Below are 26296 nucleotides of genomic sequence, written 5' to 3'. Positions count from 1 at the left end.
AGGAGTTTGTGGCACAACTTGACTGGAAGAAGGGGTCGGTTGGTAGGGCATGTTCTGAGGCGTCAAGGGATCACCAATTTAGTGTTGGAGGGCAGCGTGGAGGGTAAAAATCGTAGAGGGAGACCAAGAGATGAATACACTAAGCAGATTCGGAAGGATGTAGGCTGCAGTACGTACTGGGAGTAGAAGCAGCTTGCACAGGTTAGAGTAGCATGGAGAGCTGCATCAAACCAGTCTCAGGACTGAAGACAACAACAACAGCAATGTACAGAAATATAAGGGGTGTTCAAAAAGAAACGAGCAGGAGGCATAATTACAGAAACTGGAAGCTGAATGTTAGATTGACCCTGGCTGTTGAGACACTTGTCCCACTGGACACAAGGCGGTAAATGCCGGGGCTGCGTTGTTAACCAGTGCCACACGAACAACTGGACGTCGCCGTCCGAGGTGAGTCGTTTGCGGCTCAAAGCGTTTCTATGGGGACGAAAAATGGCGCAGTTATAGGGAGAGAGGTCCGGACTGTATGGAGTGTGGCAGAGAACCTCCCATTTGAATACCTGCAGGAGTGCCGCGACTTTGTTGGCCGTATGAGGCTTTGCATTGTCGTGAAGCAGAATGACCCCAGGGGTGAGATTGCCTAGTCGTCTTAATTTGACCGCTTGGCGAAGGGTGGTCAGTAAGCGAGCAACGCTGGGCATTAACTGTTGTTCCGTGCTGCAGGAAGTGAATCAGAAGGGGGCCATCTTGGTCAAACGATCTGAGGGGCAAACGATTCACCTCGGACGACGACGTCCTGCTGTACGTGCGTAACTGGTTAACATCACAGCCCCGGGAATTTTATGAGACAGCCATTCACCGCCTTGTGTCACAGTGGGACAAGTGTCTCAACAGCTAGGGTCAATACTTCTAACATATAGGTACTGGTTTCTGTAAATATGCCTTTGTCTCATTTCTTTTTGAACGCCCCTTATACAACTGCACCACCTTACTCAGTGCAGGTGAACACATCGTAAGCCGTGCGCAGAAAAAAGTTTATGGCAGGTTTAAGCGCTGTCGATGCGAATAGGATACTGTTAACTATTATCCGTGTTTAGGTCTACTGCAACAAATGCTTAGGAAACAGGACATTTTCTTCCTGAATTTAGAACACAGATTGACTTAACACTATGCCGTCGGACGAAACCACAGTGGTGTCCTGCACGAAATAGCGGTCAACGGCCGCCGACACCACAGTGGTGTCGTCTGCATGGTATCGCGCGGTTGCCGACGACACAAGAGTGGTGTCGTGGGCACAGTAACGCGCAGTGACCGGCGACAGCACGTTAGTATCTTTTGCATTCTGTTGGTGTTTTGTTTAGGTATCAGTAAGTTACACACGCCAACAAGTGTTTTGTTTTTTATAAGTAATTGTACACTTTCATCATGGCGGATGAAAGAAACAATAGGATTATTTACGATGAATGCGTGGAGGCCTTGTCTGACGTTCCGTACGACAAGAAGACATTGGATATGAAAAATATTAAAGTGAAACAGAATCGTAGGAAGATAGTGAAATACGTCCAAGAAGAATTCGGCGAACGCTACGATTGTCAACTGATTCGGCTGAATCAGACGAAGAAGACGGTGCACAGTGGTCAGACTTTGATTTACCGAGGACCAATAACAAATTTGAAGGATCCCCGGGTCCAAACATATTTCCCAAAGATACACAGAGCGTCGAGGATATCGTACAATTATATATGGGGAACGATCTATTTCAATATATTTGCAACGAAACCAAAAAGTACTACAGTCAAAATTGCAATAGAAGGGAAGTGGATTAAAACTGCCAAATTTGTTAACGTTACGGGACGAGAACTGGAATTGTAAGGAAAGCAAGGATCAATGATTATTAGTCAACGAATCCGTTGATGGACACACCGATATTTCGCAAAACGATGTCCCGCAGTCGATTCAGACAAATATTATCATTTTTACATTTTTCCAACAGCAACAATAAATTGGATAGTGCCGGCCGGCTTGTCAAAGTGTAATTCGTAACTGATAATTTTTCCAAAAAGTTTAAAGAAACATTTAATCTAAGTCAAAACATCTCATCTGATGAAGGAATAATACCGTGGAGTGGACGGATAAATTTTAAAGTTCACAATCTGTCGAAAATTGCGAAATACGGCACACTCATTCGGATTCTGTGTGATTCGAGTACGGGATGCATTTCCTCATTCAAGATATATTCCGGCGCTGGATAGCCTTTAGCGAAAACAATGACGGAACTATTGACACCTTCTGATGGAAAGTTGCATCACCTTTGCATGGATTATTATTGTAACAGTGTAGAACTTGCACAGAAGTTACTTGAAAAGAAAATTCGAGTTTGTGGAACGATATGGCAAAATAGCGTATTTCCGGAAAATTAAAGCGCGCAAAAGTCAATGTGTTTGAAGCTTGTCATCAACGGAAAGGTGACAAGCGGCCGGCGACAAGCCAAATAACCCGAATTAGTGCTGCAGCCGCCAAGCGAATAAATTTGTACGAGACGTGCGGCCGGCAGAGTGTTAAGAATGCAAAAAGAGCGGAAGCAATGAATAGTTCATTGACAAGAGCGACCAAGAAACATAAATTTCTGACAGAGGATGTAGCTTTGAGCAACAAGTTTGTCCCGAAGTAGATAGCGCGAGAATCAGCCTATAGCTAGTCTTGTCACATTTCCATTTTCCTTTTATTTATGGCACTATTCGATGAATGGCCTTGACCCGCTACGTACAGTAGTAGTGCCCCAGGTAACCAACGCCCTGAGACGCGAGTTAACTGTTTCACCGACAACTGTGCTGAGAGCATTCTCGGCCGCTGAGTGGCTTATACGCTTGCTGTTTGTCGTGTTTCAGTACTGTCAGTGGCAGAAGGAGTGAGCGGGGAGCTGCTGCCGGGCGCCGCTTCTGCCGTCAGCGGACCTCCACACCCGCTGCTTGTGGGATTCACACAGACTCTTCAGAAATCCTGCACCGCATTGCCACACAGATGTATTTATTTTTGTTTCCACACATATATTTTGTACACGTTCAAAAATACATATTCTCATAATACCAAGCGAGTGTTTTACATATTTTCTCATTACTTCCACAGTGTACAGTCTGTGACACTAAAGATATACCCTCTCCCACCTATACGTATAAAATTTTTGGTGATTTCTCTAAGGTGAATACTCGAATCAGTACAAATGTATAAGGGTGTGAGAGTGAACAGTATGGAATCTACCGCCTCGATGAAGGAGACTGGAGGTGGAGCATTTGCCACAAAGTGGCTTCAAACTTTATTAATGTTTTGCGAGCACTGCAGCTAGGAATTTACATTACGACTCATTTTAGGAACGTCCCTCATTAAACTGTATATGTGAAACACTCTATTACTTTAAGAAATTGGCATTGCCGTGGTATTCCATAATGCATTCCACATGTGGCAACTAACTGGGGACACCAATGTACGTAACGAAAGAGTAAATACGCTCCAATTCTAAAAAAAAGGAAAGTGACGCACCAGAAGGAATTATCTGTCTGGGACGGAACTCGGTAGATGAGATGTACATGTACAGACCAACAAATAATTACAATTTCAAAAGAATTGGATGATTTATTCAAGATAAATAGCTTCACAATTTGAGCAAGCCAGCCGGCCGTGGTGGCCGAGCGCCTCTAGGCGCTTTATTCTGGAACCGCACGACCGCTACGGTCGCAGGTTCGAATCCTGCCTCGGGCATGGATGAGTGTTATGTCCTTAGGTTAGTTAGGTTTAAGTAGTTCTAAGTTCTAGGGGACTGATGACCTCAGATATTAAGTCCCATAGCGCTCAGTGCATTTTTTTTTTCATTAATTTTTTTTTTGAGCAATCCAATAACGCGTTGGTCCACCCTGTTCATAGGCAAACACTTATTCAACTTGGCATTAAGTGGTAGAGTTGTTCGATTCTCTCCTGTGCGATATCGTGCCAAATTTTGTCCAAATGGGGCGTTAGATCGTCAAAATCCCGAGGTAGTTGTAGGCCCCTGCCCATGATACTCCGATCGTTCTCAATTGGGCAGAGATTCGGCTATCTTACCTGACAAAGTACAGTTTGGCAAGCACAAAGACAAGCAGTATAAACTGTCACCGTGTGCAGGCGGGTATTATCTTGCTGAAATATAAGCCCAGGATTGCTTGGCGTAGAGGGCAAGAAAACGAGACATAGAATATCGTCGACGCACCGCAATACTGTTAGGGTGACGCGAATGAAAACCAAAGGTGTTCTGCTGTAAAAACAAATGGAACAAATCGTTGTTGGGACCTATGGTAGACGACAGTTACGTTGGTATCCCACCATTGCACGTGACCTTCCCAGACACGTCTTCGCTTGTCAGTGGGACTCAGTTCGGGTAATGTAACTGATGATGATAAATAAAAGGCCGAAATTCTAAACCTAGCTTTCAAAAACTGCAGCACCATTCCCACTTTCAATCATCGAACAAATGCAGGGATGGCTGACATAGCATTTAGTGTATCTGAGATTGTAAAACACTTAAGATCCCTAGACGCCAGGAAGGCATCTGGCCCAGACGGTATCCCCGTAAGATTATATGTTGACTATGCTACAAATATAGCACCATTCTTATCCATCATCCATCAGAGATCATTGGAACAGTGGAAAGTTCCACGGTCCGGAATAAGGCGCAGGTCGTAGCAATCTATAAAAAGGGTACGAAATAGAATGCACATAATTACCGGCCAATTTCACTGACATCGGTTTTTTGTAGAATCATAGAACATATTTTGTGTTCAGACATAATGACCTTTCTAGACTCTGAGGAGCTCATCTGCAGAAACCAGCACGGCTTTAGGAAACAGCGGTCATGCGATACACAGCTGGCCCTCTTAGTACATGATATACGACAGGCTCTAGATACCGGCTCCCAGGTTGATGCCGTATTTCTCAACTTTCGAAAGGCGTTCGACTCAGATCCACACTGTCGCTTGTTCCAAAAAGTGCGCTCTAACGGTCTATCCGATGACATATGCGGTTGGATAGAAAGTTTTCTAACAGACACAGAGCAGTATGTCGTCCTGAACGGGGTGACTTCAACAGAAACAAGCGTAGCTCCAGGTGTGCCCCAGGGCAGCGTAATAGGACTGCTACTTTTTACTATTTATATAAACGATCTGGTTGATGGTATTGACAGCGGCATTAGACTGTTTACCAATGTTGCTGTAGTCTACAGAAAGGTAGTATCACACGAAAGTTGTGAACAAATCAATGAGGATTTGCAGAAAATAAATGCGTGGTGTAATGACTGGCAGGTAGCTCTAAATATTAGTACGTGTAACCTACTGTGTATAAGAAGGCGAAAATTCCCATTCATGTACGAGTACAAAATAAACGCCCAGTCTTTGGAAGCGGTAACATCCGTCAAGTATATAGGTGTGGCTATTCGAAATGACCTCAAATGGAATGATCAGTTTACACAAGTATCGGGTAAGGTGAACTCTAAATTGCGGTTTATTGGTAGAATCCTGAAGCGATGCAGTTCTTCAACAAAGGAAATAGCTTACAATACGTTAGTTCAACCAGTCGTAGAGTATCGTTCGTCTATATGGGACAATTAACGGTTGGGTCTGATTCAAGAGATTGAGAAGGACCAAAGAAGAGCGGCAAGATGCGTGACTGGTACACTTAGTCATCGCGAGAGCGTTACAAATCTCATAGAAAGTTTGAAGAGGGACACACTTGTAGATAGACGGCGCGCTAAACGGAAGGGGCTGCTCGCTATATTCCGAAATCTGATCTTCACCGAGGACGTAGAGTATATATTATTACCACCAACTTTCAAATCGCGCAATGATGACCATTCAGAGATAAGGGAAATTAGAGCTCGTACTGAGGCGTTCAGACAGTCGTTTTTCCCTCATTCGATCCGCGAGTGGAACAGAGGCGAAGGGGGGGGGGGGGATATGACTTTGTTGCAGCTTGTGCCTCCGCCACACACCATTTGGTGGCTAGCGAAGTATACAGGGTGAGTCACCTCACATTACCGCTGGATATATTTCGTAAACCACATCAAATACTGACGAACCGATTCCACAGACCGAACGTGAGGAGAGGGGCTAGTGTAATTGCTTAATACAAACCATAAAAAAATGCACGGAAGTATGTTTTTTAACACAAACCTAGGTTTTTTTAAATGGAACCCCGTTAGTTTTGTTAGCACATCTGACCATATAAACAAATACGTAATCAGTGCCGTTTGTTGCATTGTAAAATGTTAATTACATCCGGAGATATTGTAACCTAAAGTTGACGCTTCAGTACCACTCCTCCGCTGTTCGATCGTGTGTATCGGAGTGCACCGAATTACGTAGGGATCCAAAGGGAACGGTGATGGACCTTAGGTACAGAAGAGACTGGAACAGCACATTACGTCCACATGCTAACACCTTTCTATTGGTCTTTTTCACTGACGCACATGTACGTTACCATGAGAGGTGAGGTACACGCACACACGTGGTTTCCGTTTTCAATTACAGAGTGGAATAGAGTATGTCCCGACATGTCCGGCCAATAGATGTTCAATGTGGTGGCCATCATTTGCTGCACACAATTGCAATCTCTGGTGTAATGAACGTCGCACACGCCGCAGTACATCTCCTGTAATGACGCCGCAGGCTGCCACAATACGTTGTTTCATATCCTCTGGGGTTGTAAGCACATCACGGTACACATTATCCTTTAACGTACCCCACAGAAAGAAGTCCAGAGGTGTAAGATCAGGAGAACGGGCTGGCCAATTTATGCGTCCTCCACGTCCTATGAAACGCCCATCGAACATCCTGTCAAGGGTCAGCCCAGTGTTAATTGCGGAATGTGCAGGTGCACCATCATGCTGATACCACATACGTCGACGCGTTTCCAGTGGGACACTTTCGAGCAACGTTGGCAGATAATTCTGTACAATCGCGATGTATGTAGCAACTGTTTGTTACAACACGCAACTGAACGTCGGAGGTTTGAAGCGTCAACTTTAGGTTACAATATCTCCGGATGTAATTAACATTTTACAGTGCTACAAACGGCACTGATTACGTATTTGTTTATATGTTCAGATGTGCTAACAAAACTAACGTGGTTCCATTTAAAAAAACGTAGGTTTGTGTTAAAAAACATACTTCCGTGCATTTTTGTATGGTTTTTATTAAACAATTACACTAGCCCCTCTCCTCACGTTCGGTCTGTGGAATCGGTTCGTCAGTATTTGATATGGTTTACGAAATATATCCAGCGGTAACGTTAGGTGACTCACCCTGTATATGTAGATGTAGATGTAGATGTAGAAGCAAGGTTCATCACGGAAGACAACTCTACCCCATCTAATGAGATTGCGGGCCGAAGATGCATGTAGAGACGCCCCGGACAGTGGTAGGATATCTGCCTGATTACGATATTGCACTGTTTGTTTTGTTAAGAACGATGCAACGCTCCTTCGGACTTGCGTGCATATCTGAAGGATAAGACACTGCGTCGATTACAGCCGTTATCAAATATCCCAGATGTATTCGCAGTTGCGAATACGAAAAACCATCAGCTGTATAAAGGAATGACGACAGTGTAAATTTGTGCCGGACAGGGACTCGAACCCGGATTTTCGTCTTCCCGCGAGCGGTCGCCTTAACCACTTTGGCTATCCGTGCACGACACACTACCAGATCCAAACTGCCAAACATCTTCGTTCACCCGCCACAACCTGTACTCGTACACACATCATGTAATTCCCCTGCAGGGGAGGACATTTTAATTGGAAGTCTCGGATAAATACGATATTGCCGTGCATGTGTTGTTGAGAACAACTATGCAACATTCATTCGGACATGCATGCCCGTCGTAATCATTATTCCCTTTTACAGTTAACGGTTGTTTGTATGTATATTTACCTGACTCTACCCCACCATAGGTCCCGACAACGAGGAGTCATAGACAGGGGTGCATTTCATTTCACACTACGAATTCTTTGGTTGACATCCGTGGTACGTCGACAGCGGTACGTCGACGATATTCTACTCCCCGTTTTGTTGCCCTTCATCCCAAGACATCCTGGGCTTAAACTCCGGCAAGATAATACTCGCAGACAGACGGCAAGAATTTCTAGTGCTTGCCTTCGTGCTTGCCGCACTATACCTTGGCCAGCAAGTTCGGTGGATCTCTCTGTATATGAGAAACTTCGGAGCATTGTGGGCAGGGCCCTCTTACCGGCTCGGAATTTTTATGATCTAACGAGCCTGATGGACAGAATTTTGCACGATATCCCTGAGGAGGTCATCCAAAAACTCTATCGATTAATACCAGGGCGAATAACTGCTTGCATAGAGGCAGGTAAATCAACGAGTTATTGACTTGCTTCATTTGTGAAGCTTTTTCTCTTGAGTAAATCATCAAGTTTTTGTGAAACTGTAATTATTTGTTTGTCTGTTAATGAACGTCACGTCTACTGATATCCTCCCATACGGATGATTCCTCTGTGGTGCGTCTTTTGTTTCTGTTTTAAAGTATATATCGATGTGCGAGTTTCAGAGTTTCATTAAGTTGTAGAGGGTAAAAATTATGCCTGGAGACAGAGAATGGAATAAGCAAATAATTCAAGAAGTAAAACTTTCACGCAGATTAAAACTGTGTGCCGGACTGAGAGTCGAACTCAGGACCTTTGCCGTTCGCGGGCAAGTGCTCTACCATCTGAGCTACCCAAGCACGACGCACGCCCCGCCCTCACAGCTTTACATTTGCCAGTACCTCGTCTCCTACCTTTCAAACTTTACAGAAGCTCTCCTGCAAACCTTGCAGAACTAGCACTCCTGAAAGACGGGGCGTGAGTCGTGCTTGGCTAGCTCAGAACCTCATGCTTCTCTCACCACTCAATATGTAATGCGCACACTATACCATGAAATGATCTTCCTTTTAACAGAGTTATCTTTATTGAAAATAAATAAATAAATAAACAAAAGAAAAAGATGGTAGAGCATTTGCCCGCGAAAGGCAAAGGTCCCGAGTTCGAGTCTCGGTCCGGCACACAGTTTTAATCTGCCAGGAAGTTTCATATCAGCGCACACTCCGGTGCAGAGAATGGAAACATCCCCCAGGCTGTGGCTAAGCCATGTCTCCATAATATCCTTTCTTTCAGGAGTGTTAGTTCTGCAAGATTCGCAGGAGAGCTTCTGTAAGGTTTGGAAGGTAGGAGACGAGGTACTGGCAGATGTAAATCTGTGAAGACGGGGCGTGAGTCGTGCTTGGATAGCTCACATGGTTAGCCGGCACGGTAGTTCAGCGTGTTCGGTCAGAGGGTTACGTGCCCTGTGTAATTAAAAAAAAAACTGAGTTAATCTATATCATCAACGAACTTCAATGGATGTCTTACGACGTCCACCCCAAGCAGATGCAACGAAAATAAAAAAAAAAAGATGGTAGAGCACTTGCCCGCGAAAGGAAAAGGTCCTCAGTTCGAGTCTCGGTCCGGCACACAGTTTTTATCTGCCAGGAAGTTTCATATCAGCATGAGCGCACACTCCGCTGCAGAGTGAAAATCTCATTCTGAATTCAAGAAGTAGTTTGCAAGTGCTACTGTGAGATGAAAGGGTTGGCACAGGAGAGGAATTTGTGGCGAGCTGCATCGAACCAGCCAGAAAGGTGAGACTCAAAAAGAAAGGAAGGAAAATAAAGGTGACTTTTGTATGCAAGTAATTTTTAACGTTTATGTCTGTCGATTTATGACACAGACATGTTTGTGAATGGAACTCTATGCGTTTCTCTGTGACACTGGGAAGAGCTACCCAAGAGGACTTCACTGACACAACACTCGTGAAACGTGATTCAACAGTAACAAGATAACAGCGTTTGCAAACGTATGAGGAGAGAATATTCCTTCAAATATCTGAATTGCCACACCAAAAGCGAGTACTCACGTAACTCGGGTATGGCTCGTGTGCTCCTTATGTACAAACCCGTTATCAGCTCCTGGTTGCTCGGCCACCCCGGCCGGCACCTCCGTCAATCCTACCTCGTAAGGATCCCATACCGCGCAACAATATTCCAGCAGAGGACGGACAAGTGTAATATAGGCTGTCTCTTTAGTGGGTTTGTCGCAACTTCTAAGTGCTCAGCCAACAAAGCGCAGTCTTTGTTTCGCCTTCCCCACAATATTATCTATGTGGTCTTTCCAATTTAAGTTGCTCGTAATTGTAATTCCTAGGTATTTAACAGAATTAATAGCCTTAGATTTGTGCGATTTATAGCACACCCAAAATTTATCGGATTTCTTTTAGTACCCATGTGGATGACTTCATACTTTTCTTTGTTTAGTGCTAATTGCCACTTTTCGCACCAAACAGATATTCTCTCTAGATCGTTTTGTGATTGGAACTGATCGTCTGATGATTTTACTAGACGGTAAATTACAGCATCATCTGAAAATAATCTACGGGGGCTGCTCAGATTATCACGTAGATCATTTATACAAATCAAGATCATCAGAGGGCCCATGATACTACGTTGCGGAACGCGAGATATCACTTCTGTTCTACTCGATGATTTACCGCCCATCACTACGAACTGTGATCTCTCTGTGAGGAAATCACGAATCCAGTCACACAACTGAGACGATACTCCATATGCACGCAGTTTGATTAATAGTTGTCTGTGAAGAACCGTATCAAAAGCCTTCTGGAAATCTACGAACATGGAATCGACCTGAGATCCCTTGTCGACATCACTCACTACTTCATGGGAATAAAGAGCTAGCTGTGTAGCACAAGAACGATATTTTCTGAGTCTGTGTTGGTTTTGTATCAGTAAGTCATTTTCTTCGAGGTGATTCATAATATTCGAGTACAGTATATGCTCCAAAATCCTACTGCAAATTGAGGTCAGTGATACGGGTCTGTAATTCAATGGGTTACTCCAATTTCCCTTCTTGAATATTGGTGTGACCAGTGCTACTTTCCAGTCTTTAGAAACAGCTCTTTCGTCAAGTGAGCGGTTGTATATGATTGCTAAGATAGGCGCATTGTGTGTCGATACTCTGAGAGGAACCTGATTGGTATACCATCTGGACCGGAAGACTTGCCTTTTTTAAGGGATTTGAGTTGTTTCGCAACATATAAGATATCTACTTTTATGTCACTCATGCCAGCACCTGTTCTGGTTTCGAATTTTGGAGTATTTACTTCGTCTCTTTTGTGAAGGAATTACGGAAAACTTTATTTAGTAACTCCGCTTTAGTGGCACCGTCATCGGTAACATTTCCAACGCTATCGCGCTTTGACGGTATTGGCTGTTTTTTGCCAGTGGTGTACTTTACAAACGACCAGAATCTCTTTGGGTTTTCTACCATATTTCGAGACAATATTTCATTGTGGAAACTATTAAAAGCATCTCGCATTGACTTCCGCACTAAATTTCGAGCTTCCGTGAAACTTAGTCAGTCTTGGGGATTTTGCGTTCTTCTGAATTTGGCGTGCTTTTTTTCGTTGCTTCTGCAACAGTGTTCTGACGTGTTTTATGTACCATGGTGGAGCAGTCCCGTCTCTTATTAACTCATGTGGTATGAATCTATCTATTGCTGTCGATGCTGTAACTTTGAATTTGATCCATATCTGGTCTACACTTACATAATTAGCTTAATTAGCGTAACTATTCAGCAAAGTTAAAATTCCGTCACAATATGCTTATTGGGAGGTACTACCTTACGCTGAAAGTTTAACACAATAACAGAAGAATTACACACAGAAACAGTGTGTTTGTCTTGAGTTCCGTAGCTCATTGCGTGCAAATAATTGGAATATACTCACCCAGTATTTGAGAATTAGATCATTTAGCAACGTTCAGCATACTTAACAAGTACTTTCAAACATTCATGAAACACTTCATCGCTGACACTCCACCCTCCCCAACACATACACAAAATAATGAAAGCAAAACGTTATCGGTTTCTATACTTTCTCTGTGCATGCAGTCAGGCTTGAGCATCGGACATGTTGTTTTCATTTATTGCTTCTTTATTACCAACGTAGTTAGTAGCACACTTTGCAGACAATAACTACATGTATCACTGAATGTACCTGTATCATCATATCGTTCTGTGAGGTATGATGGGGACAACCAAACATTTCCGTTGCCACAGAATGAGATTTTTTCACTTGTCATTGGAGTGTGGACCGATATGAAACTTCCTGGCAGATTAAAACTGTGCGCTGTATTGAGACTCAAACTATCTTTGTCTTTCTCCTCACAGCTTTACTTCCGCCAGTACCTCATCTCAAAAGCACTTTTCTGCCAAAGGTAAAGATCCCGAGTTGGAATATTAGTCCAGCACACAATATTAATGAGCCAGACAGTTTCATTACCGTTGACGTCAGAGGACACGAAGAAAACTGTTTCTCCAATTGTTGGATTGGGAAGGATGGGCCAGTACCATGGCCATCACGTTCTCCCGCCCTCACTGATGTGGATTGTGTGTGCGTGTATATTTATGTGGCGTGGGGGGAGGGGGACAGAAAAGTGAAGCATCTGATGTATGATACACCTTCAGACACTCCAGAGGAGCTGGTCAAACGTGTTGGCCCTGTGTGCCTCGGTCGTATGCAGTCCTGATTGTGGCGCTCACCTGCACGGCGCCAAACACGCATACGACCATCATTGGCACCAAGGCAGAAGCGACTCTCATCGCTGAAGACGACACGTCTCCATTCGTCCCTCCATTCACGCCTGTCGCGACACCACTGGAGGCGGGCTGCACGATGTTGGGGCGTGAGCGGAAGACGGCCTAACGGTGTGCGGGACCGTAGCCCAGCTTCATGGAGACGGTTGCGAATGGTCCTCGCCGATACCGCAGGAGCAACAGTGTCCCTAATTTGCTGGGAAGTGGCGGTGCGGTCCCCTACGGCACTGCGTTGGATCCTACGGTCTTGGCGTGCATCCGTGCGTCGCTGCGGTCCGGTCCCAGGTCGACGGGCACGTGCACCTTCCGCCGACCACTGGCGACAACATCGATGTACTGTGGAGACCTCACGCCCCACGTGTTGAGCAATTCGGCGGTACGTCCACCCGGCCTCCCGCATGCCCACTATACGCCCTCGCTCAAAGTCCGTCAACTGCACATACGGTTCACGTCCACGCTGTCGCGGCATGCTACCAGTGTTAAAGACTGCGATGGAGCTCCGTATGCCACGGCAAACTGGCTGACACTGACGGCGGCGGTGCACAAATGCTGCGCAGCTAGCGCCATTCGACGGCCAACACCGCGGTTCCTGGTGTGTCCGCTGTGCCGTGCGTGTGATCATTGCTTGTACAGCCCTCTCGCAGTGTCCGGAGCAAGAATGGTGGGTCTGACACACCGGTGTCAATGTGTTCTTTTTTCCATTTCCAGGAGTGTATATATATATATATATATATATATATATATATATATATATATATATATATATAAAGAGAATTTAAATGAAAAGAAATAAATCAGTCTATATTTGGACATTTATTTTAACATTGTTCCGTTAAAATTTCAGCATATTAAACTTGATTCATATGTAAACTGGTGCCTTATTTAGGATTGTGAAAATGTGAGTTTGTAATCTTGTGGAACACATCAAATATGGAGCCAAGATTGGGAGACTGCATACAACACTACATTCATAAAATAACACACGAAGAACATTGAAACATATGCAAGAGGAAATTAACCACAACCAACCGATTCAATTTTCACCCAAAGAAGTTACGTTCGTAGCGCAATCCTGTCCGTCATGAAATTACCACGCACTGGTACACTACATTCATACTAACTCTCTGTGAAATCTTCCCAAAAAGAATAGGTGAGGGCTACTTTGATGCTTACACCACATGCTTCACGTGGTCAACTTGGTTTACACAAAGAGTGTAACTCCACAATAATTTTGATAATTAAAATAAATTACATCAAAACGCAGTTTACAAAAGAAAAACCTCTAACTGGTTACTATCCTCTTACTATTAACCTGATGGGTCAAACAATTGTATAAGCATGTGGTACTGGTCTCACAAAGTACACCCCACGTGGGTTGAACATAAAGAAAAGTTGCTATATCGAAAAATATTGTTAAGACGAGACGTTATAATCTCACGCACATTCGCATTTAAGATTGATGATCTTAGTTAGAGTTACGGATCATCAACACTTGTTTCCACTTTACTCACAAAGTAGTGACAAAGTAACTACTGGAAGATATTCTGAACTTCACACACGAATTACACTGTGTTGCAATTTAAGAAATTGTTCTAAACCTGAAATAAAGGTGATTAAATTTTCAGTTAGACTGAACTTAAGAAATCCATTGTCCTATGGACTTAGCAGAGATGCGCTTAGACGGAGATCTTACCTCTTCAGACACTCGCTGTGGACAGTGTGGCCTGGGCCCCTACTGAGGGTACCTCACAGATACAAACGGAAGTGACCAGAGAGGTAGCTTCCTATACAAACATGACAAGGGATGGACAGGTCCATACCAAGAACAGAAACCTCTTTGCTTTTAGAAAGCGTAGCTACCTGTTCCGGCGTTGGTCCTGCTGTTCTCTAGCTGACAGGCTTGTCTGCTACCATCAAGCATGCAACTAAAAATACATTTGCTCATTCATCCTTTCACACAGAAGGGAAGGGGGATGACAGTATCTTATCATATACAGTATATAAAAGAAAGCGGATGTAGGTCCCGTATGAGACTGTGTGACGTGAATTATATATAAATTGTGTTTTAAAGTGTAGTAGTGTGACAGATCGTTCTTGTTTTTGTGTAAAAGTAACGCGTTGCACTGCTCAGTCTCCTCCCAGATGGAGTCAGAAACACCACAGTAAATTTAGAAGAGAAATTTATGCAGTAAATGACAACAGATTTAAGAAATTAACATGAAAGGAATCCAACAGAGACCTTTCAACGTTCACAAAATAGACACACATCAGTGGACGGAACATCTCTCCTAGCTTTTAACTCAGATTACAAGGAGCTCAATATGGACATCATTTGTAATGTCGCGAACTTCAGTACTTGTGGGAGAGCAAGTGAGAGCCAATTCATGCAAGTAGCAGACGCAGTTATTACAACAGCCCACTCTGGACATCTGTTCATTAAGTTTCCACTTCGACAAATTCGACATTGTGGGGCAATATCGAGCCAATGATTTGTCTGGACATTTTGACGCGCCTGCCCTCTCACGGTGCGCTTGCTTTGCATCCACGCCACGGCGCATGTTACGAATCGAAACTACTAGAGAAACCCTATCTACTGGTGTGCATCATTTTCTTCTACGTCTTCTAGTTTTCGTGCAGTCGTTTCTTGTAACCCAGGAGCCACTTATTAAAACTGTGTATGTTCGCCAAATAATTGTTGAAATTCATAGCGAAACCTTCAGCTGTCATTTATTATGTACAATACGCTACTACTTTCGGTCAATGACCGTTATCAAGCTTAGCCTATAACGATTAAATCGAACCATTAGAGATTATACAGTTTACTGGCAAATATGAGGTTAAAATACTATTTCGCTTACTGGCATAAACGGCAGGAAAGTTTACCATAAATTGAACAAAAGTAATTTGCTCTTTTAAGCCCACCATAGTACATAAATAATTTCTCACAATAGTGACCGTATACGATAATATTCGTCAAGAAACAAGTCCACATCGACATCTTGATGAGGTTAAAATACTATTTCGCTTACTGGCATAAGCGGCAGGAAAGTTTACCATAAATTTAACAAAAGTAATTGGCTCTTTTAAGACCACCATAGTATGTAAACAATTTCTCACAATAGTCACCGTATACGATAATATCCGTCAAGAAACAAGTCCAAATCGACAGCTTGTAACGCACTGACAGATGTAACTAGGCCAAACAGTCAAGATACAGTCAAAGACAATGCCACGCCAGAGATAAAACTATAGAACATACTAGCAATTTCAGTATCAGTTTACTACGAGGTACATTGTAATCTTTGGATCCAAGTAACCACTGTACATTAGTGAGTTAGAACGTGAGCTGGATCGTGAGATCCCATATATATAAAGGTAATGCGTCATTTCTTGGTGTATTTCGTTTGTAAATATAGAATTTCGCGATCTAGCTCATTAATGCACAGGGGTTACTTGGAACCAAAGATTATAATGTGCCTCGTAGTAAATTGATACTTCAATGGCTAGCATGTACTGTACCTTTATCTCTGAGATGACATTGTTTTTGACTAGTAGCGAATTTGGCATAATAAACAACAGCTGAAGGTTTCACCACGTATTTTAACACTTATGGAAACCCCCTTATATTGCACTTAGTAATGGCCCTGTCATACTCCCTTGATGTGCTCACTAAAATACCTAATTTTGTGGTCTATATTTACAATACATGTCGTTAAGCCTAATAACTACCACATTATCCGTAAGCACTGTGGATTTAGAGACTTGCAGCTTGTTATATTTTAGTTTTAGATGACTGAGATCATGGGCCTGCTGTCTTATTCTGACGTGCACGCATTTACACCTCAGTATATCATTGCGTCAAGTAGTTTCAATTCAGTCACTGACGCAGCTTCATGACGGCTGTATCGTTATGAGATGAATTATGGTAAAGAGAAGAACTACTGACCCACATGCATGCCTGTAAGACGATGGGATAGAGCGAAGCTAGTTACGCAAGATCTCTGTCACTCTGTTAAACAATATTCTGCGTAGACTAGATTTCCCGTCGACATGGCTTTCTGCGGCGTGTAGTAGGGTAGGGCCCTGTAAGACCGAAACAGAATCGTTCCGACGGCGGACAAGTAACCCCGTTTATGTCTGGGGCTCAGTGTCGCAACCTCCTCTATCCCTCCTTTCCTCCCTTTCGCCCCTCTTGCTCTGTCTCTCTTTCCGTCCCCCCTTCCCTCCCTACCCCCTTTCTCACTCTCTCTCTCTCTCTCTCTCTCTCTGTCTACGTCTCATCCGCATCTATTCCTGCCTCCCCAGGCGCAGTCCAGTCTTTTCGCTGCATCGTCCTCCATCCCTGCCGCTCCCCACCTGTCTGTGACCAGAGACACTGCCTTTCACAAGCGAAGTAAATACGCCGGTGTTCCGCCGTTCTGCAACACAGCCTGTTTGTTTTCCCATCGGCGCCGATTGTTCCTTGCTCCTGTCGGCGCTACCACAGTATCTTCGAGGTAGTATCAGCTCTCACCGCCCTTCCCACAAGTGTCTTCGTCGCCTCAAACAAAGCATCCTTTCTTCCGACGAACGTACTATTCACTATACACGGTGTTTCAGACGTGCCTTAGGGCCCCTGTTTCTTACCCCGAAGCGAGATACGTCCGTTTCTTTCTTCTGGTGTAATGCGCTTTAGACGATCCTATACGGAAAGGTGAACATTAAATTACATAGAAGAAGAAGGGAAAGCAAAATTACAGTTCAACGTCCCGTCCACGTCGAGGTCATGACAGGCAGAGTACGAGCTCGGATTAGGGCGGTATGGGGATGGGGATCGGTATTGGCCTTATAAAGGAACGATCCCGGCATTTGAGTGGAGTGATTGATGGAAAACGCTGAAAATGTAAACCTGGATGAGCGGAAGCGGATTTGAACCGTCGCCCTCTCGAATGCGAATCCTGTATGCTGAACAGTCAGCCACCTCGCTCGGTAAATTACGGCCAACGTGCCAGAAAAATCCAATGAGGCCACTAAAAACACTAAAACCTCTTAAGATGGCTATCAGAAAAAATAATTTTGTCTAAAAAGAATTTTTGTCATATATACATCAATTCTATTTTGTGGCGACTATATCATCAAAAACTCTTTCCTGAATCTGACGAACGAAATAACTCTTAAGAACAGAAAAAATATTTGCAGGATTCTTGAAGTGTTTTTAATGTTACAGTGAGGAAAGACTGGCTTTATAGTTTTAATTCGAAAAAAAATTTTTTTTTGATTTTAAAACTTGTAGTAATCTTTCTGTTTCTGTTTCCGGAAATACGTGTCCAAAGGGTTTTCGCCTTGTTCTAAGTAAAAACGTATCTACTTTTGTGTACGTTGAGTACCATAAAGAATATCTCCATCTGGGAAAACTGATATACTCGCGATTACTAATTTTCGTTTTCTGTTTTTCATGCAATCTCGTGTTTTGCGACACTGTTGATGCAGTGTGTCTTTGATGCATCCCCGAAAGAAATAATTGAGAGCAGTTAAATATGATGTCCACGAGAACCTAGCCTTCTGATTTACGATACGCCTGGCCTCGAAGGACAAATCTGCTATGTTCCCGTCTTGGTGCCGCAAGATTAACAACAGGGTTTCTAGTGGAATATTTCTGGCAACCTTGTCCGTACGTGTAGCAGAAATAAAGCATACTGCAGACCATTTAATTATTCATAAAAAACTATGTTCACTAACTTTCTAATGGATGAACCCACGCCAGGCGTGATTGTCATCCTAATGGCGTCAACATGAAATCCAATTTTTATTTGAAATCAGCTACCGAATGTGATTCTTGTGCGGAAATCCTCGCTTTAATCCCTGATAAATACGGATGTGAATCCGATGCAAACAACTACAATGTAGAATTCTTCACACTGTGTTTCTGATGATCAGACACTCATGTAGAAAGATGGGAAGCGACATTTACTGGAGGAACATTACCCGCACTTCTATAATTTGTAACTCGACACCAGACTAGTTTGTTGCGGTTTTGAATCGGTTGCACCTGGTCGCTATTGCGAACCCTTCCCTACAATCGCCAAAAAACATATCGTGACCGATTCTGACAATTTTGATATCGATCTGCATAATTCCCGCTCTACCTGCAGCGAATTCTCCGGACTCCGTAAATATATCAAATGACTCTTCATAACAATTTTTCATTACTTCATGAATAACTGAAAAGAACTGAAGATCACCACATAAACGCTTCTGATTACATGCGAATAATAGCCCTATCAGTGCGAAAATATATATACACTATTTATCACCAACAGTTGCCGCTAGGTTCGGCTGACTGGAAAAGTAGATAATCATAATCGTGCCAGAAGTACCCACTCTCCACCACTCATGATGGAGTGGTTTGCGGAGGATAGGCGTTGATGTAGATGAAGGCAGTGGAGCCTGTCAGAAGACGGGTAGCCATTACTGCATAAAGCAAATGCGGGAGTACCGTATCCACTGCGGCTGCCATCAGAATGTTTCAAATGGCTCTAAGCACTATGGGACTTAACATCTGAGGTCATCAGGCCCCTGGACTTAGAACTACTTACACCTAACTAACGTTAGGACATCACACACATCCATGCCCGAGGCAAGATTCGAACCTGCGACCGTAGCAGCAGTGCGGTTCTGGACTGAAGCGCCTAGAACCGCTCGGCTACAGCGGCAGGCCAGCTGCCATCATACGAGGGCAATGTGATCTGCAAGCGGGTAAGTACCATTGCGTACGTATAGTTTCTCCCAAGCTGTGTATAATGACACTGATTTACAATACGGAACAATCAACGAAGTCACTGTACTCTACGATTTCCTATTGTTACATTTCTCACCTGGACTGAAAGCGCTTTACATGTGTGTAGTGTGTGTGTTACATTTAAAAATATATATTAAAATGAATGATAAGTCTACAAAATGAGGTAAGAATGAAATAATTAACTGTCACTGTCCTGTAACCTAACTCAGCCTGAATATAGACCTTGGGTTCTATATGTTATTATACTATTATTATTATTATATCCGTTATTTATTAGAATAATCTTTGATTACGAAACACCTTCGAGTTTAAAACATAGATAGTTCACCGATACGCAGTACGGAGACAGAAACGTCACATAATTTCGTGTTTATTCAATTTTTAGCATCCTTCAAATGCTGTCAGGTATCAGTTTCAAAATGGGAGTGAATATATGATATTTCATTGAAAACGTGGGTATTAAACTCGTACTACCTCGGAGCAACCTTCCACTTCTTCAGCGGACACTGTCGGAAAATTACAAATTAGGACACATCAGTAAATAAAGAATCATGTTATAAGAAAAGAGAGAGATATGACGAAATGTAACGAATGCCTAAGTAAACAACACCATTTTTGGTTAATTTAGATTAACAAAGAGTTTTATAATTTGTTGAGTTACTAACCTGGAATTGCAGATTCCTGCGAAAAGTAATCTACTTGTAGTTCATCAGAGCATGAAGCGTTGTACAGCGGGATTTTCCTCTTCAGACGGCTATTTGTTTCAAGGGAGGGACGTAGGGACGGGGGAGAGGCGACGTCTGAGCAAAGTGGTTTTCCTGGTGACGTATTGATGGCAATGCGTCTCCCTTTCGCAGAAAAGTTGCCTATCTGTCTTGTCCTTGAAGGAATTGGATCAGACCTCATGAGTCAGACGTGGTAGGAATACCGAACGTGCTGGCCGTAGCATGAACATTGCCGTAGGTGGCTACTAAGAAATAATAGTGCAGAATTATAGATCCAGAACAGCTCGTGCCATATACCATCTTCTTAACACATGAAGACCACTTGTCCACTACACCACAGGTAAGAACAGATCTTCACAGAGACCTGATGCTAAACAGTTTCGTAGCAACCTACTGTTCTTGGACTGATATTATAAGATTACTCTTATACGTATATGTTCGACTACGTCATCATTTTATGTGACAAGGATAATTTTTATTGACTTTCAGAAAATTTTTCGAATGGGTGGACGGCTATTCTATCTCTTGTTAATGTGCCGGTCTATTAACTAATTCCGGAGGCCGTCGCTACAACAGAGACGTTACACAGGATGAATCACCCAAAACCTTAACCGAAAATATTGCAGAAATGGAAAATTGCTATTCACATGGGGTTTTCTCAGAGTGGATTGGTAGTCGCACGTCAGCCAACAGATTGCAATAATCATTATAAAGCGTATTTTTTGTGCAAACATACCCTGTTTTAAATAGAACAATGCCTACTGATATCAACAAACTAAAAGTAGGATAAATTAGAACACCAATGGTGTTTGTTGCAGGACTGTAGTGTGCGCCATTTATGAGTTATCGTGTTTTGAAAAGTAGCCACGTCGACACTTGTGCACTACCTATGGTAGCCCACACTACAGAACAAGACAGGAACATACACTAGTCAAGCGGATTCTCACCACTAACGATATAATTTATATGAAAATAGTAACTGTTCTGGAAAGAACAGATACCATTGATGACCGTGCAGCTTCTCTAGAGTCAATGATAATTAATTGAAAATTAATTGGGAATGTGGGTCTCACGGGAAGCGTGCAAGGGATAGATTCCTGCAGTCGTGCTATTCAACCGTGTCCTCGGTGGCTCAGATGGATAGAGCGTCTGCCATGTAAGCAGGAGATCTCGGGTTCGAGTCCCTGCCGTGGCATACATTTCCAGCTGTCCCCATCGAGGTACGTCAACAACACCTGGCGGCGGCTGAGGGTTTCAATTAATTATCATTTATTCTAGAGAAGATGAACGGTCATCAATGGTATCTGTCCTTTCGAGAACAGTTACTACCTTCATATATATAGTTAAAGGCTTCCCAGCCATTGACCTTCGTCTGTGCTAATGTGCACAGGTTGCCAGAACTCTGGCGGGCACCGCCAAACTGTGCCCGAGTAATGAGTGGATGGGCAAGTATCTATTAGGTACATTACATATGTAGAATTGTGGACATTTGGGAATGTGGGTCTCACGGGAAGCGTGCAAGGGATAAGTCCCTGCAGTCGCGCTATTGATCTGTGTCCTCTGTGGCTCAGATGGATAGAGCGTCTGCCATGAAAGCAGGAGATCTCGGATTCGAGTCCCGGTCGGGACACACATTTTCAGCTGTCCCCATCGAGGTATATCAACAACACCTGTCGGGAACTGAGGGTTTCAATTAATTATCATTTAAACGAGATAATTGATCAACATAGGTTGTGTTCAAAATGACCACCGGCAGCAGGAATACACGCTTCTATGCTTGACTGGAACGAATACTGGACACGTGCTAGCATTTCAGCGGGGATGACCGAGCAGGCTGTAGTACTACGTCATTGCATATCATCGTGTGTTCTTGGTATGTCCTTATAGAAAGTGTCATTCATAGTTCTCCACAGAAAAAAAGACTACAGGCGTTAAATCTGGGCAACATACCGGCCAAGGTACAGGTCCTCTGCGTCCAGTCCAATGATTTGGAAGCAATTAGTGAAGACATGCTGTCGTACTTCATGCACTATGAGCTGCACAGCCATCATGTTGGCACAACAGATTACTCCTAGTCTGCAGAAGGTCGTCTTCTAGCATTCGTAGAAGGTGGTCTGTTAGGAGCTGCGACACTTGTGGGCGTTCAATGTTCCGGCTATGGAAAACGACCTAATGAGCTGATGGTTCACTATCCCACACCACACGTTTATAACGCATGGACCCTGGCGTTTCACCTGACGAATCTGACGAGGACTTTCAACAGATCGATCATGCGTTTCCTCGGTCTACGTGGCCACGATAGATAAATGTGGCTTCATCACTAAACAAGATACATGATAGATCTGAAGTATCTTGTCTTAATGCACACGTACAGTAGTTAAGACGATTATCGTAATCGTTTCCACGCAGGTATTGTCGGAGAGAGATGTGATAGGGATAGAATATGTGCCGATGGAGAGTGCATAGTACACTTGCCTGAATATATGAAGATGGTATCTGTTCTTTTGGACATGCCAGAAAGAATAGATACCACCTTCATATAGTTAAAGCTAAGCTGCCATTGAGCTCCTTCTTCTGTGCAGATGCACACGTATTGCCCGAACTTCGGTGGCTCAGATGGATAGAGCGTCTGCTATGTAAACAGGAGATCCAAGGAACACAGAAGCACACTGTAATCAACTGCGCAGGTTGAATTGCACAGCCGGCCGTAGTGGCCGTGCGGTTCTAGGCGCTACAGTCTGGAACCGAACGACCGTTACGGTCGCAGGTTCGAATCCTGCCTCGGAATTGGATGTGTGTGATGTCATTAGGTTGGTTGGGTTTCATTAGTTCTAAGTCCTAGGCGACTGATGACCTCAGAAGTTAAGTCGCATAGTGCTCAGAGCCATTTGAACCATTTTTTGAATTGCACAAAAAAGTGTCCTTGTGGAAACTTTCCAAAATACGATATCTCTTAAACGACTGGCACTATAATTCTACAAAAAAAACCACTGCCATTCTAATTCACCCTATTTTTAGTTTGTTAGTGTTAATAGGCATAGTTCCATTGAAAAGTGTACATGTTTGCACGAAAAATACACTTTCCAAGTGTTATTACAATCTATTTGTTGGGTAAAAATACGAACCCCTGACGAACAATCTATAATGTGAGAACCGCACCTCAACAGCAAATTACATTTCTGCAATATTTACGCTGCAGTTTTTAGCTGATTCACCCTGTATGCTGAGGAGAAGCCAACTGTTCAGAAGTCCGAGAGCTCACGCTCAAAGCAACATCTAGTAGCAGACCACATTTTGCCACACAGATTTCACGAATGATCTCTATGGTATTCAGATAAATCCTACCTTGTAAGGACGCCTACCAGACATTCTTCCGTATGTGATTCATGTGAAATCTAAGTGGATAATAATGATTGTGATGGAAGATGTACCCTCTGTAACACGCCGTAAAATAGCTTCGGAGTACAAATGTACAGTTGAATGAAGCACGCAAGAGAGGCCGAAGGGATATAGGATAAACCTAAGTTTGTGGTAAGAGAGAAGGGAGGTACTGAAGAATTAATTTTGAGCCGGCCGCGGTGGTCTAGCGGTTCTAGGCGCTCAGTCCGGAACCGCGCGACTTCTACGGTCGCAGGTTCGAATGCTGCCTCGGGCATGGATGTGTGTGATGTCCTTAGGTTGGTTAGGCTTAAGTAGTTCTAAGTTCTAAGGGACTGATGACCACAGATGTTAAGTCTCATAGTTCTCAGAGCCATTTGAACCATGTGAATTAATTTTGACCAGCGATTAGTAATTGGAGAAAAATAATGAATAATGGGGCTTCGTACATAGCATTTGTAAACCTAGTGAAAACCTCCCATAGTGTAGAGTGGAAGAAAGTGTGGACATCCTTAGGAACATGATGATAATGCAAGAAGATACGCGATTGTCCGTCCCGGTAGCTGCGCGGTCAGCGCGGTGGTTTGCTAAGCGAAAGGGACCAGGCGTCGATTCCAGCCCGGCTCGGAGATTTTCTCCTCTCGAGGACTGGAAGTTGTGTTGTCCTTACTTTCTTATCGCCATAATTGTTATTGTTATTGTTATTGTAGTCTTCTGTCCAAAGACTGGTTTGATGCATCTATCCTGTGCAGATCTCTTCATCTCCGAATAACTGCAACAACTCCCTCTACGATTTTTACGCCCACCCCCACACCCCACACTTCCTGCCAGTACCAAATTGGCGAGCGGTTGATGTCTTAGAATGTGTCGTATAAACCGGTCCCATCTTATAGCCATGTTGTGCCACAAATTTTTTTTCACCACATTTCGATTCAGTACCGCCTCATTAGTTACGTGATCTACGCATCTAATCTTCAGCATTCTTCCGTAGCACTACGTTTCAAAAGCTTATATTTCCTTCTTTCCTAAACTATTAATTGTCCATGTTTCACATCCATACATGTTACACTCCATACAAATACTTTCAGAAAACACATCTTGATACTTAAAACTATATTCGATGTTAAAATTTTCTCTCCTTCAGAAAAGCGTTTCCTCCAGTGAGTCCACATTTTTGTCCTCCATACTTCAGCCATCATCAGTTATGCTGCTGCCAAAATAGCAAAATTCAACTACTGCTTTAAGTGTGTCGTTTCCTAATCTAAATCTCTCAGCAGCGCCTCATTTAATCCTTGTTTTGCCTTTGTTGATGTCCATCTTGTATCCTCCTTTCAAGACGCTGTCCATCCGTCCAACTGCTCTTCCAAGTTCTTTGCTGTCTTCCACAGAATTACAATGTCATTGGAAAACCTCAGAAATTTTATTTATTCTCCCTGAATTTTAATTCTTAGTCCAAGTTTTTCTTTGGTTTCTTTTACTGCTTTCTCAGTGCACATATTGCATAAAATCGGTGACACACTACATCTCTGACTCATTCCTTTCTCAACCAAAGTTCCTCTTTCATACATCTCGAGTCTTATAACTGGAGTCTGGTTTCTGTACAACTTGTAAACAGATTTTCGCTCCCTACATTTTAGCGCCGTTGCCTTCAGAATTTCAAAGAGTGTGCTCCATTCAACATTGTCAAAACCTTTCTTTGAGTCTACAAATGCTATAACCGTACGTTTGCCTTTCCTAAACCTATCTTCTAAGATAAGTCACAGGGTCAGTATTGCCTCGAGTATTGCTACATTTTCCGAGATCCGAACTGATCTTTCCCGAGGTCGACTTCTCCCACTTTTCCCATCCTTCTGCAAGCAATTCCTATCAGTATTTTGCGACCAAGACTTATTAAACTCGGGTGCCTTCAGACGGTTCGCGCGGCTCTCCCGGTTGGAGTTTCGAGTTCTCTATCGGGCACAGGTGTGTGTTGTTCTTAGCGCAAGTAGGGTTAAGCTACGTTAAGTAGTGTGTACGCCTAGGGACCGATGACCTCAGCAGTTTGGTCCCATAGAAACTTACCACCACTCTATTGAACTCATAGTTCGGTAATGTTCACATATGTCAGCTACTGCTTTCTTTGGACTTGGAATTATTATGTTCTTCTTGAAGTCCAAGGTATTTCACCTGTCTCACAATACTTTGCCCTCCAAATGGAACAGTTTTGTCATGGCTGGCTCTCCATAGGTTATGAGCTGTTATGACAGAATGTCGTCTACTCTCGAGCCTTGTTTCGATTAAGGTCTTTTAGTGCTCTGTGAAATACTTTTCGTAGTATCTTATCTCCCATCCCCTCTTCATCTGCTTCTTCTTTCATTTCTACAACTGTATTGAAAGATTACTGTAACGGCAGTTAAAATCTGGAACATTAACACTTGGTTCAAGTCAAGCTGAATACCATTAAATTTTTAGAAGACTCAGAACACACATTCCACTTCTCATGATTGATCTCCATAAGCTATAAATCTAGCGTCTTCGAACAATGAAACCGAGAAGTAGGCTCTTTTAAATTTATCCCGCTGTTGAGCATCTACGGCTGCATGTGACCTATAACAATAGGAATTAGGGAAACGATATACTGGTAGTATCGAAGTACCTAAGTTGAGCTACACTTCCAGTGTGAATTTTTACTGCTACACACGATTTAAAAATTAT

General features: G+C 43.2%; 1 protein-coding gene across 1 annotated transcript in view; it reads left to right on the top strand.

Annotated features, from left to right (window-relative positions):
* LOC126484312 (general odorant-binding protein 70) overlaps window positions 1–3087 on the top strand; it is a 162129-nt gene extending 159042 nt beyond the window's left edge. Inside the window, exon 7 of the mRNA XM_050107749.1 lies at window positions 2886–3087. Within this exon, the coding sequence (XP_049963706.1) occupies window positions 2886–2909 (24 nt within the window). The 3' untranslated portion in view covers window positions 2910–3087. The remainder of the gene's footprint in view (window positions 1–2885) is intronic.
* The last annotated feature ends 23209 nt before the right edge of the window (window positions 3088–26296 follow it).

The sequence above is a fragment of the Schistocerca serialis genome, chromosome 6 (assembly GCF_023864345.2).
Source record: "Schistocerca serialis cubense isolate TAMUIC-IGC-003099 chromosome 6, iqSchSeri2.2, whole genome shotgun sequence".
In the NCBI taxonomy this organism is placed as follows: Eukaryota; Metazoa; Arthropoda; class Insecta; order Orthoptera; family Acrididae; genus Schistocerca; species Schistocerca serialis.
Note: the sequence above shows the minus strand (reverse complement) of the source record. Positions and strands in the feature narration are given on the sequence as shown.